Here is a 14,233-nt window from a genome sequence, read left to right as displayed (position 1 = left end):
CTCAACACATATTCCTTTGGAAAATCCATCCCTCATTGTGGCTTTGTGTCCAAGAGCCATTGTGGCTAGCGAGACTCAATCGTAAGTCACCTACCTCCCTGCTGGAGGAATGTCACCAGCATCACCCCTTCTGCAGGAAACCCTGATAAAACACCTGACTGTACTCATCTGTGCTCCTGCCTCTGCTTGCTGCTGCAGGAACAGAAGCAGCAGCTCTATTTTTACCACACTGCCAGTGAAGGCAGCAATAGCCCTGCTCCTGGATTTCCCTCGCAGCTCCCAAAGCCAGGTGTCCACATTGCAGCACAGGCTCCTTACTGGCTTGAATATCAAGCTCAAAATGGAATGTGGCTGTCTGCATGGCATTCCTTGAGGGTAATGTGCCATTGCCAGGTTAAAAGTTTCCTGTAAGGTGATCAGTCTAAGGCCAAAACTTGAGTAATAATTCAAGAGCTGTTTACAGCTAATGAAAGCTGCAGTAGCTTTCTCTAAGAGCAGAGAATAAAGCTCAGAGGTTTTATAGCACATCCCTCTGCTCAAACAAGAAGCATTTGGTGGTATTAACATGCTACCTGTTTATTCAGTAGGAAATACAAAAAGTTCAGTTAGCAGTTCTTTTTTTCTTCAGTCTTCAGCTGCGTAAATATTATTCCAGCTTCTCCTTTGACATCCACCTAAACCCCAGACCTTGTGTGTGCAAAGTGGTATAAATGGAGCTCAACACTTGTGTAACCCACTGCTGTGTCCCAGCATACCTAGGACTGAGTATGTGACTTCTGTGAGACCAGTGAGGCTGTATGATGCATCCCTGAAGTGACCTCACTTTCTAAAGGCAGCTTCACTATGAGTTTCCTGGGTTTTAACGATAAATCTGAGTATGATAAAAGAGTTGTGGAATCACCATAGCAAGATTTGCATGACAACACTGAAAAAGAAGCCAAATTGTAGTTCTGCATAGTTTACAATGTGCTGTCCTGCACATTTTGTATTTTGATCTGCTCAGATCAAAAGCTGTGTTAAGTTTTAGAAACTTCTCCTCATCTCTGCTTTTGAGTCACTTTTGAAGGCTGTTTGCCTTTCCCATTTTCTCTGTGGTAGCTAAGGAGATGAAAGTCTTTCTGTATGCACCAGATATCCCTGACACAATGGGAGAGAAATATTGATATTTTTTATATTGCACAGTGGGTCATATTTATGAGTTGATGCATGCTTCATCATAGCTCTAAATAATGGAAAATTTTGGATAGGAACAAAGGGCCTGAAACTGTCTGTCTGAGTATCTCCACTTTCCTCTCCCTTCTGAACTCCTTACAGACTGATTTTGGAAAGGTAGAACTTCCTTGGGATCAATGTTCCCCATGAAAATGATTTATTCAAGAGAAAAAGTAAGGCAAAGCCTTCATTGTAATACAATTTTCCACCTACTCCTTTCTCATCACCACAAGCTAAAAATGCAGGACTCAGAGCTCCTATTCGGGCCTGCAGAGCTTAACTGAATTTCTCTTTCAGCCCATGACAACACCCTGAAGCTTCTCTGGAGTTTCTTTAGGGCCTCTGGTGTTACACGGATCAGAGGTGAAGACTGTCATGGGATGCAGAGATTATTGCTGCAATATCTCCCTTGCCTGCCATCACACTCTGTGAGCCAAGCCTGGGTTACCCTCAGCCCTTTTGAGCTTTGGGGGTACCCAAAACTCACTGGAACATTAGGAGGGCAGTGAAGATGTCTGTGCTCTGTCCCAGCTGGGCACTGAGCATGACAGGACAGGACAGTGGCTGTGGGAGCAGACCCACAGCTCATCTGCACAGATGGGGCAGAGGGAAGCAGTGGTCTCCCAGTGTAGGATGAATTCACCTTTTCTCTTCGTCTCCCACTGGTAAAATTCTGGGGATAAAATCTGCAATACCTCAGGCTAATTTCACATTTTTTAAAATTGAGATTCAGGCACTTTGCAACAAATAAAAAGTAAATATATAACCATGCAAGTCACCATCCAAGCTTATGTTCTCCCTCACTGTAACTTATGTAGATTGCTGCCTATGTGCCTAGCTTTCATTACAATAAAACATAAAAGCCAGTGCATATCCTGAAGAACTCTTTTTCTTTATTGAAACACCATTACATGAAGCCTAGTAACATAAACAAAGATTAGACTTGGCTGTTTTGAACAAATAACCATTTATTGTCAAGGCTTTTCAGGAGCTTTCATTTTCCTTTTTGAAAAATAAGATCCTGTGCCAACCTAGCAAATGTGTAACATTAAATAATAAGCAAAATAATGGGACACCCTACCACACCATTATTTAGACAATCTCGGAGTGTCACAGTTGTACATGTCCAAGCTAAGGCAGAAACCCAGTTAAATGAAGCATATTCAACCAAACCCCTACAAGCAGAGTCCCTTGGGACATGGCTGCTGTTCCTCAGTGCTGCAACCAGCCCTTGGAGCAGGAGAATGCACAGGAGGAGCCATCCAGGGGCAGAGGGCTCCGTGCCATGGAACAGCACACCCAGGACACAGCCAGAGAACCTTTTCCCTGTTTCCTGTCCCGGCACAGGGGCACAGAGCACAGGGCAGAGGTGTCTCACCCCAAGGAGCAGCCAGGGTTGTGGTGGGCAGGCGGAAGGAGACCCCCCTGCACTTCACTGTGTCTGCTCCAGCTGTGGCACCACAGCTGCTGGGGCTCTGGCCTCTGGCTCTCCCTGAACGTTAATGGCACCAGAATTCTCCATTTTAAAGTAATCGTGAATCTCCTAAGCCCAGCCAGAAGTAATCACCCAAGCAGCTATCCCTTAGACAATGAGCAGAGATTATTCAGCTTCCTTGTACCCCAGTGAAACATCAGCTTCCTTCCTGGCCCTGATTGGGGCTGTGATTAACCACACAGTTCAAGGTGAAAGGAGAATGCGGCTCCAGGCATGTATGGCTTCCTTTAACCTCAGCAAAACACCGTGCCAGATATTTCAATTAGTGTGCACCAAGGTCACAAAATCAATTTCTTATCGCCGAAAAACACACATACTGTAAATTTCATTTTCAAGCCATAATCTCTAAATTAAATCTGTGTACCTAAAAAATATACAGTGCAAAATTGCAGTCCTTCAGCCCCCTCCCTCTCCTGCAGCCCAGCAGCATTTTCACAAACATCACCTGGCTTTGTGCTCTATATTTAGAGCACAATGTTTGGTTAGATTCTAATCTTCTTGGAGAACGTCATTATCTCTTTCTTTGGCAAATAGAGGTCCAAAGTGTCAATTACCTTCTTAAACTCTTTCATACACACAGGGCTGAGCTGGGTTTGATATTCGCTCTGCCAGCAGCTCAGTTGGCAATTTTTCACAGTCATACACAGAAAAATTGTGCACCAGTATATCATCCTAGATAAATTACACATTTCAAATGTGGTTACATACAACTTCACCACTCCTGGCCAGCATGTTTTGGCAGAAGAAAATAAAAAACAACAATTAAAAACAAGGCACAAAAAAAATCCCAAAGAAAACACTTTTCTGCAATTGAACTCTATGGGTTAGAGAATTCATAGAGTTCATAGTTTATAGAGTTACAGAGAAAAAAGTAAAATGAATATAGGAGATTAGTGGGCTATTATTACATGTAAATCAGTGGAGCTGTGCAGAACTGACATAATCTCATGTGTGTAATTCCTGATGATGCATCCCTTGTTTTGTGGGTGACACTGATTTCACAGCCCAAAGGCAGCTGCACAGTCTGATGGCTGCAGCAGCCTCTGCCATGGGCAAGCCTAGGCTGAGAAGTCTCAAGGAAATGGAATTTATGGAAGCAATTTCTTTACAATAAATCCTGTTCTTTCCTTAACAAAAACTAAGTTTGACTATACAGCCACAGAATGAGTAAAACTGACAAATTTGAGATTACCTTACTTTTTTTTTCCATAGAAAATTCCGCTTTTATTCACATGCCTACTTATACACAGGTCCCTGTGTGCATGGTTGTGTGCATTTAATACACATGTATGAGTATACATGTTCAGGAAATACTTTTCATCCTTTTACTTGAAAACAGCAAGTGAGAAGAACATATTGTTACCGTTGGACCTCCTGGGACTACTTCAGATGTCAGAGACACAGGAAGGGAATCATATCTCTGGTAAACACAAAGTAAGCAAACTCTGAAATAACAAGTTTATAGCTCCTTAAATGAGTTTTCCCACATCCTCTGAACATGTAACATATTGATTCTTAGTACCATAAAGCAGGATGAAAGGAGTATTTTCTCAAGAAAGGAAATTAGCGTTATTTGGCAAGGGTTAAAACACGTTTTGAATTAAACAAGTAAGAAACCATCCAAGTGCAGATAATCAGCCTAAAAGTTTGGGTAAATTTTTGAGAGAGACAAATTACTCTTTTCTACCTCATCATCTACACACACTTTAAAAACTTCTTTTAGATGCAAACAGGACTAATTTAAAAGAGAGTCTGGTTGTGATTAAAGATATAACAAGAGGAAGTTTTTTTTCTTTCTGGTTCTTTAAAAAATGCATTACTGTATTTTAGTCATGCTCAAAGTACCATTTCAATAAAATGTAAACAAAACACATAAAAGAAATAGAGAGATTTTTTTTTATTATTTTTTGGCTCAAATCTGAGAATGTAATGAATCTATCTAAAAAGTCCCTAAAATGGACTTTGTCCAGGGCTTCTAAAAGTTAGGTCAATCTTAAAAATAGTTATTGTGGGCTGTGTCTTTGGCCCAGGTGAACTGTGTTTTCTGGCAGTAGGAAGAAGATCTTAACTCTCTGAAGATCCTCTGTCTCTCATTTGAGTGGGAAACTGGGAGTGATTTCTTCATTTTTGGAATTGACATTTTGGATGCATAAAACGCTTTGAGTCAAAATTTGATGGACTCAGCTATCACCAAAGGGGTATCAGGGACAGCCAAAGGTGGTCAGGAGGCATGAAAAGACACTTTATTATTAGAAATCTACAGTTCCTATAGAAACAATGGTGGACCTAAGACCTGTTTGGCCTTTAGGAATCTTCTCTCCCACTATTGGTGAACTATGAATATCACACCCTGGAGAACCATAGCTACAAACAGTGGTTGCAGAAAGACAGATAATAATCGTTTGAATTCTTTCCTCTAAGTTTCCTGCAGCTCCTACACAGCTTCCCAGGATTTTCCTGGGAGAACCATGTCACTCTCTGTGATTCCACACTCAGCCATTTACAGAGGTAAGACAATTGGAGTAAGACAGACACCTCCACCATGCCTTATTCAGCAGGGTTGTATTGTTACTCCAGACATCCTGCACTGCTTTCTTCCTGACTCACTTTCTCATGCATCACCATGCGCTGTTGTAACACATGCTCCCCTTTCAAATTCCTGACCTACTCTTAAAAAATTCAGCTAAAACATAATTTGAATATAGCTATAAAAATAAATTCAAGGCTACAGAAGCTGTTTTGACTAATACTGTTAGCCAAGGGTATGGTTATTTTCAGCAACATAAACATAACTCCATCCTTTGTGTCTGGAAGGCAACCATACAGCAGCTGGTTAGTCCCCAGCAGCCCATGGACATCACAGCCATCAAGCCCTTCCCAAATTCACAGAAAGTGTGACATCTTGCACATGAAAAGGCAAAAGACATACATAAAGCCATAGGTCCCCGAATGGCCAGGAGCCTGCCATGTTAAGGTTAACATCAGCACTTTCCTAGGCAGGTGGACTGTTATGCACCAGAAAATCAAATCCTCCCAGTTAATTTATCCAGACTTTTCAATTCCGTGATCTGCCTACAGGTTTAATCTGGAATGTGAAATCAAGATACCTCAGCCGGGTAACATCTCACAGCTCAGCAGGCAATCTCTGCACTTCATGGAAAGTAAAAAACCATTCAGCTGCATCATTACCAAAGAAGACACAAAGGAAGAAAACCGTCTGGCCCCTGAAGAGGAACCCTGAAGCCATGGGCTAAGTTAAATATTATACCTAAATATGTAACAAACAGAATGGTGCCTCCCGACAAATCTTAGGATCACCAAAATGCCCAACACCTAAATCTCCAGTAGGAATTCTGAATTAAAAGGTGATTCCTGCTTCTTCCCTGAAGCCATGTAAAAGCTCCAGCAGAATATAGAGGCAAAGAAGAAGAGATTGGGAGGTGCAGGAGGAGAAGGGGAAAGGAAAAAGGGCAAGGAGCATGTCAAAAGGGCTGGGAATCAGCGATCTTCTTTGGCCCCCTGTATAGCACATCCCAAGTTTTCCAAGCTGTCACACGTTGAGTTGAGCCCTGTTAGTGCTTGGCTACGGCATATCTTTCTCCTGCTGTGCTATGTTAGAGCAGCTGCAATTTGCCTTTTTATAGCTTGTGGTAACTGATAGCAGTGAAATGAATTTAGGAAATGTGTGGATTGGATCTTCCATATCAGTGATTTCAGACTATTTGGTAAACACAGAAGTGACATCCAGTGATGTATGCCTGCAGTTAAAAAAGAAAAAATCTCCTTTGGTGAATCAACATTTGAATTAAATAATTTTCTATTGATGAACAATTTTGGATAGAATAAAATGATTACACACAGTGGTTGTACAAGGTCATTTTAATTTGAAAGCAAAAATTCCCTCCATAAAAACTATAGACAAATTGGGTACTGCAGAATGGCAACAATGACACCAATGAATCCAAACAAATTCAGTGATTGCAATAAAAGTCAATGCTGGGACTCAGCAGCATCATGTTAGGACAAGGAACTGAGGTCTCACAAGAAAACTTCTTTTTATAGACAGCAAAAGCCAGAGACTTGGTATTTTGACCCTCCATAAAGCAAGAAAATATGTTTGTGTTCAGATATTGAGCATGCTTTCAATTTGATTCAGCTGGATTTACACAAATTGCCCTGTGTTCTAACAGGGATTCTGTATTTTGATACAAAATACCACTTTGCACTGATGTACTTTTTACCTCTGTAAAATGATAAATCCTCCTACAGTGCACTTCAGAAACAGAGTTACTGCCTTGCCCCAGTAGAAAATTTCTCTGACAGCCTAAGTCCTTGCTCAATACTTCTGGAAGAGCTGTAACTATTTTACAAGTAACACTGATTAATCTTGCAGTATAATTTGCAAGTGACATTTACAAGGGAATATTGTGTAGGGATATCTGGGAGGGATATTGTGTTCAGGCTTTTCCTGCTTGCCTGCCTACCCTCCTGGAACAAACAGCGCTGCTTCATTTTCCTTCCGTATTTTACAAAGTTAAAGTAAACACTGTGATCACACTGTTTACTTTAATTTCCTGCAGTGTGCCAGCAAAGCAGCAAATTGGCAGTCAGCAATCAAGAAGCAGCCAGCATTTGAAACAGCAGAGCTGCTTAGGAAAGCATCACTGATGCCAACTCATTTTCCCCTTTGTTTTAAAAATAAAATATTGGCTTCTATGAAGTTTTACTTCTACCCTTATCTTTTCAAAAGGATCAAACATTTTGTTGGTTTCCTTTAATTTTCTTTCAGAAGAAAGCTGGAATTATGAACAACACCTAATTTATATGTCCAACTCTTCTTACACAAATGGCAAATATATACTATTTATCTGTAAAAAATCCGTGGCATTTTTGCATGAGAGGAAGTTAACTTGTCTATAAATCAGTTGTTTCTGGGTATATCTTTATATTTTTTTGCCAAGAGTTTTAGCCCATGTTATTTCAATTATATGTATGATATTGTGAAGCTAAAGCCTTGTAAATTACAAGCAGAATACACATCTGCCCAAGAGCAGCCCTAAAAAGCAAATAGATGTACTATCAGAGGTCATTCTCTCTTATTTAATACTTCATAAAGCAAGGAATATAAATACAAAAGAAGAGGTAAGGAGACTGGGATAGTATTTTGTACCTCAGAGGTGTAAAACTTGACAAGGTGACTCATTTATGGCTTTCTGGAAGATACTGTACAGAGGGAATTTATTGCTCTGTAAATTATAATTCCAGTATATAAAAGAGGCCAGATACCACAATCAGTTATTCTCCTGACTATGTGCATTCCTGCATATATTCTTGCTGAAGACAATGAGATTATGAAGAGGATTAGCTTTTTGTTAGAGTGGCCAAAGTATGCCTTCAGAAAGTCCAAAACATGACCTAATTTAAGGTGGTTGAAACCTTGTGGGAAAGATTGTAAAAGGATAATTATTTTAAAAGCCATGACTTTGACACCAGGAAATTAAATTCATATCTATGTGTCTTTATCTATACACAGCAAATCCAATAATCTTGAGCTCTCTGCAGTCACTTAGCCAGCTGGCAAAGGGAGCAAAGTCAAAACTAACAAACCCCATTCCTAAGGTATGTTGACATCAGTGATTCACGATTCATCAATAATGGTGCTAGGAAATAAATGTAAGAGGACATTATTGCCTTTTGCAGCACAGAAAACTCAAGGGAGAATGTCTAAGTGTGTCACAGTGAAAAGACAGGGCTAGCAAAGAAATAACTTTTACAAGTATTTAAGAGGTGTTACAAGTAAGTGAAAGTAGAGAAACAAATGTAAACCTTTCACTGTAAGAATGTACCTATAAATAAAAATGAAGAGTTTCTCAGCCATGAAAGCTTAAGAGGACTAACCTGAAAACTAAGATTTTCTGTTCAACATGTTTATAAGGAGGAAGAATTTGAATTGCTTGTTTCAGAATAAAGCCTCAAAACAATGACTGTTCTGGTTTAATCGTCTACCAGGACAACCACAATGAAGAAGTTGGTTCTACATTATGCAAAATTACTGATGTTGTTGACAGTAATTATGACTCTCACAGCCTATCTAAATAACAAAAAGGGCAAATATGTAAACATAATGTACTACATAGGCTCTTTCTAAAATGCCTGTATTAGCACATAATTGATGATCTCCTTTGAAGGTGACTGCGCTATCATTGTGAAAGCCCAAGATTATTAACTGAATAAAAATGGGAAGCTATCTCTAGAACAGCACACACACCTGCTGCTTTTGCCACACAGAACAGCAAGATCTCATACATCATTTAACAACTGAGGTTTTGCTTTACGTCTTCACAGCTTTAAACTATTCATGATAGGGTGTAGCCTACATTTCTAATCCTTTACAGAACATACCCAATTAAAATTCTGGTTAATTTTTTATGCTATTAGAGGACTACTGCACAATATTAGAAATGCACTGCGTTTCATACTGCCCTAGAGAAACATTGTCTCTCTTTCAGGGCCAGCAGCCACACTGCTCTGATATGAGCTTTGCTGGAGGGTAAGTGACTTTGGTGGCTGTTGAGGTATTTTACCAGAGAAAATGTTGGTCTCCAGACATGAGACTTGCTTCAAACCATTGCCACTTGACTGCAATACACCACAAGCACATCTAGTATCTTGTTTGCCTGGACTGACTTTGGAAATTTTATTTAAAAGACTGAGTTTTTAAACACTGAGTACAATTCTTAATAAACAATTAATGGATTTACAAGATTTGTGAATGCATATTTAACTGCACTGAATTTTCTTTAAGTACTCAATTAATGTTTTTTATGAAATTTGAATGTAGATTTCTCTAAGAAAATACGAGTAAAAGGGAAAGTAAGAAAAAGTTATTGTATGAAAAAAAAAAGAGCATGGAAGGCAAGATAAATTTGTCCTCACAAATTTGGATTTAATAACATTTTAATAGGTGCATGTATAATGGATGGGTTTAAGAACATCAATCATGGCAGTGAGAACAATAGGTATCCTTACTGCAAATTGATTATTCATAATTTCAGACTTTCTAGACCAGTACAGACAATGTAGTGGGTACCAGATGATGCCAGGTAAGTAAATGCTACTTTGATTTATGCCAGGCAGTATTGTTAAAATTGACTTGTTTTTCTTCTTTCTCTGCATTATTCACAAGTGTAGGCCCTTGACTCTGCAAACATGATGTGCACTTATCATTCACACCAGCTGACTTTCATGGTGCTACAATTGAACCAGTGCAAGAACAAAACCAGTGTTGTGAAGGCCATTTCTTACTTTCTTTTGTCCAGCTTGATAGACAAATAATGATTAACCCATCACAGCAAGGTTAGCATTAAATTCAAGCAATTTATTTAGAAACTACATGAAACTTGATGAAAAGAAGACACTGACAGAAGAGTGTTTGTTCAGACTTTAGAAGGGAAGGCAAAGGGCAAATAATAATGTTGCCTACTCTACTCAATGGGAGGTCATGAGGGCTTATGGAGGAGATGAAGCTAAACTATTATTAGACATGTACAGTGGTAAGTGCACATGGGAAGGGAAAGATACAAGCTGCAACGAGAGAAACCTCAACCAGATATCAGAAAAAACATTTTCACGATTGGTCAGACATTGAAACAAGGGCCCAGAGAGGTGCAGGTTTCATCCTTGGAGATACTCAGAACTCAGCTGGCCAAAGCCCTAAGCTGCCTGCTGTAGGTTGAACCTGCTCTGAGTGGGGAGCTGGACCAGATGACCTACAGAAGTCTCTTCTAAATTATTCTATGATTATGTGATTCCTCATTTTTTGCTTTTTTATACATCTATATTTCTCTTTAAACATTCACACCTTATAAACAAAAAAGAAGGCCTTAGAAAAAAGGCTTTTGCATTCTAAATCTTCTTAAACAAACATACTTCCAAGCACAGCATGGCAAATAAGCTACAGCACTCCAAAATACCTGTGGGCTGCTTTCCTACACTCATACCACACCAAAGGGTTACTACTAAGTAGTAACTGCTAAATTTCCCAAGATGCTTGAAGCACAAAAACTGACCTGGTAAATAGTTACTTCTCCTAACTGCTTCTCAGGATACTGAAAACTGACAAGATTCATTTCAGCCTATCTGCAGCTAGACATAACCATACCTAACAGGGAAAATAAATATTAGAGCTATTCATAGTGGAGGAAAACTCAAGTACGAAGGTGGGGAAAATATATTTTTCTTTAGCTGAAAGACAGTCATCCTAAAGTAGATTGCTTAATAGGATTTCTGGCATATTTCTCTGTAGTACAGAAATCAACAGTGGCATGTCTCTGTGGCATACACACCTCCTTGTTTTCCCAGAGCAGCCCAGGAGCTGTTACTTGATGGTGACCAGCTGCTGGGAAGAGTGGCCAAGTGCTGTGTGTGTGAGGAGGGAGCTGAGGGCTGTGCAGGAGCCACCACACCAGCCCTAACTGCAGAAATACTGAGTCACAAGGGAAATTGCTGAAGGTAAATCAGCAAAGATTAGTTAGCAGCTCTCATGGAAAAGAAAAGCTGGAAAACAGGTCATACTCAACTGAGATACAAGGCAAGCTGTATCAAAAGACCGAGATGAGCACAATTTGTACAATTTCTCAGAAAATATTAAAGTTTTTGGCTTTGAAGACATATTAGCGTAGGATACTGCTGTGACATAAAGTTTAATCCTTGAGCTAGTGGGCTCTTGAGTAAGTTTTTCAAGTGAGCACATAAAGAAAAGTATAGGTAAAATCTGTTTACCTTTACAGACTGTTATGCCATTTCCTGTGTATCCTTGGGAGCAGTAGCAGCCTGTTGTCCCACCCTGAACTTCACACCTGGCATCTTTGTGGCATGTCATGTTGCAGCTTGGAGAAGTGCAGCCATAGTCCAGCAGACTGGAAATCAAAACTGGAACAAAGGAAAATCAGACTTCTTTCATTATCTAAAACCTTTATTCTGAGCTCTAAAATGAGATCCGGGCCAAAGGTTTCCACAAAATGGGTACATTCCCGTAAACATCATCACAGACTGTTGTACTGCAGGATGGGGCAAGGGCCACCAGCTACAGGGGCGTCTTTGGTAGAACAGCAGATACCACAGATAAACAACTCAAATGTGTTCTCAACCAGTAAAAAAATTGGTAAACAGCATAGAAGTCACTCAGTGATTGAGGGGGAACCATTTCAATGGCTTTCAAAGCTCTCTAGTAGTTTCCAGTAAAGCCCAGGCATTCATTTGCACTCTGAATTATGTATGGAGCAAAATCCAAACTGCCCTACATGTCCCAGGGAAAAATACCAAAGAATGTTCCCCTGATCACACTTTTTGTTCTTATAACTACTCCCATACTTCTGAAGCTAAAACATAGGCATGGTTTGGTAGATTAAGATGAAATATCACATATTTACATCACTATGATAGCAGGGTTTAAAAGTTATTTACAGTGTGGCAAGTTATTTAAATTTAATCTCTCAAAACACCATAACTACTTTCCCATTGTATGAATGCATACAAGAAAAAAGGAATCTCTTCTTTTGAGAACACTTACAGATCACTGTACGATCACACACACCCTACAATTGGTAGATATAAGGCATTTAGCTCAGAAATGATAGTAAGTTTTTTAATTTGTAGTTTAAAAATTGTTAGTGGGAGGACATAATGAAAGTTGCAGAACACAAAGATCATTCTGGGTGCTGTCTTTCCCTGCAGTTCTGCTTTTCCCTACCTAAATGTCATTCTGGATATTTGCTAGCCCAGTGTTACAGTTTCATTGCCGCATGAAATCTCACGGAGGTGTTGTTTTCTTGAAAAAATTAGGACTTCATGAAAAATTCAAAAGACTTAAAATTGCACACAATTTTTAAATTATTATATATAATCCAAGTCAATTTAGATATCAACAAATTTCACATTTTCTCTGTGTTTCTGAGAGGAGAGACTGTCTTCCACAGGGATTAAAACAGAAACCTGTTGATTCTGTTGTCATTTTACTGTTTTCAGCATGTGAAATCTAAAAATTTCCCAAGCAGATGGAGAGAGAGAGAAGGAAAAAAACATACAAAAAATGCACAGAAACTCACAATGTTTCTGGGGTTTTTTCGGTACCAAAGCCACAGTGAGATAAGGACTGGTGTTTGGGGTTTGGTTGTGGGATGATCCTAACCATGCAATTACCAAATCCAACAGCAGCTCTGACCAAAGCTGCAGGGATTTCCAGTCCTGTGTACCCAGCAGGTTTCAACCACCCCCAATATAATACTTTCTCCTTATCAGATCCCACTCCCGTCTCACCTGGCACACACTCCCCAGAGACAGAGGTTTCACCTACCTAGGAATGGAAGCAGTTTCATTGGTGATGCTGTTGCTGTGCAGTGCCTGGTGCAGAGCCCCTGTGTCAGAGAAGAAAACTCCCTGCTTTAAAAGATACGACCATGTGCAAGATAACGCACATAGGACCGTGGGGAGAGCGATGTCCCGGTACAGGCACAGCCCTGACTCTGCCCTCTGTGCCAAGCCTCACGCTTCCAAAAGTTCCTGAGGCTCTCAGGCAGGACAGGAAGGGTCAGGAGGGGCTGAGGAGCTGGTCTGCTGGCAAGCAGGAAGGCAGTGAGAAAGCAAAAGGGAAACGAGAGGCTGCGTCTGGCGGAGGATATCGGAGAGGATTCCGGGGTGAGCAGGTTAGGGGAGCATGGAGCTGTTTGGGAGAGTGGCTGGGGCAGGGGGAAGGTGCAGCTGGCAGGGGTGGCTGCAGCCTGCTGGCAGTGCAGGAGCAGCAGGTGGAGCAGATGAGGGAGGGTGAGGAAGAGGTGGGGGAGATCAGTGACTTGCTGGGTGTTTACGGGCTCAGGGGTAATGGTCTGCATGCTTCCTTCCACCTTTTCCTGCTGACATGAGTACATGTGAGCCCTGAGACTCATGTTTGGAATCAATCTTGGCTGACTGCTGTGGTTCTTACTGCTTCCTTCAGTTTTGAGATGGATCTTTACTGCAGTCAAGCAATGTTGCTTTAAGGGTAATGGGATGTGAGGGAGGTACAGGAAATCACTGAACTCTGCTTTGTGAGGAAAACAAAGACATAGGCAGGGAGGAAAGAGGCAGGAAGCTCAGGAACTGAAGGAGACCAAATTTCTAGGAGTTCATGGGTTGTGTAATAAGATATGTTCAATACAGCATTTGGCATGTCTTTGTGTTTAACTTGAGAGCAGCTCTATTCTCATTACAGCATCCTGAAGAGACTTCAGCACGTACTTGTATCATGCATTGATATGCCAGTATTTTCTCTAATCTTGCCAGGGACAATGTGCCTACCGTCATTTCCCAGCTTGCTGGAGATGATGACTCTCATGTTGAAGCACTGTAAAACTGAAGCAATGACGTGTGCCTGTCCTTATAGCTGCAACCTGAGGGATGTGCACAAACAGCCATGCTGCTGGGAGAATGGAGAATCTCTCTAAGGTAAATAAAACCCAAGAGGCTGTGGAAGGTCACTGTAACAAAATA

The 14,233-nt window shown here is 40.5% G+C and overlaps 1 protein-coding gene across 1 annotated transcript in view; it reads right to left on the bottom strand.

The window, feature by feature from the left end:
• ADGRL4 (adhesion G protein-coupled receptor L4) overlaps positions 1 to 13,471 on the bottom strand; it is a 72,897-nt gene extending 59,426 nt beyond the window's left edge. Inside the window, exons 1-2 of the mRNA XM_058030075.1 lie at positions 13,062 to 13,471; positions 11,489 to 11,638 (exon numbers count right to left, since the gene is read on the bottom strand). Coding sequence (XP_057886058.1) covers positions 11,489 to 11,638; positions 13,062 to 13,083 — 172 coding nt within the window. The 5' untranslated portion in view covers positions 13,084 to 13,471. The remainder of the gene's footprint in view (positions 1 to 11,488; positions 11,639 to 13,061) is intronic.
• Between the last annotated feature and the right edge of the window lie 762 nt (positions 13,472 to 14,233).

The sequence above is a fragment of the Melospiza georgiana genome, chromosome 9, assembly GCF_028018845.1.
Source record: "Melospiza georgiana isolate bMelGeo1 chromosome 9, bMelGeo1.pri, whole genome shotgun sequence".
Taxonomy (NCBI): Eukaryota; Metazoa; Chordata; class Aves; order Passeriformes; family Passerellidae; genus Melospiza; species Melospiza georgiana.
The sequence above is the reverse complement of the archived record's forward strand: the minus strand, read 5'-3'. Positions and strand labels throughout refer to the sequence as shown.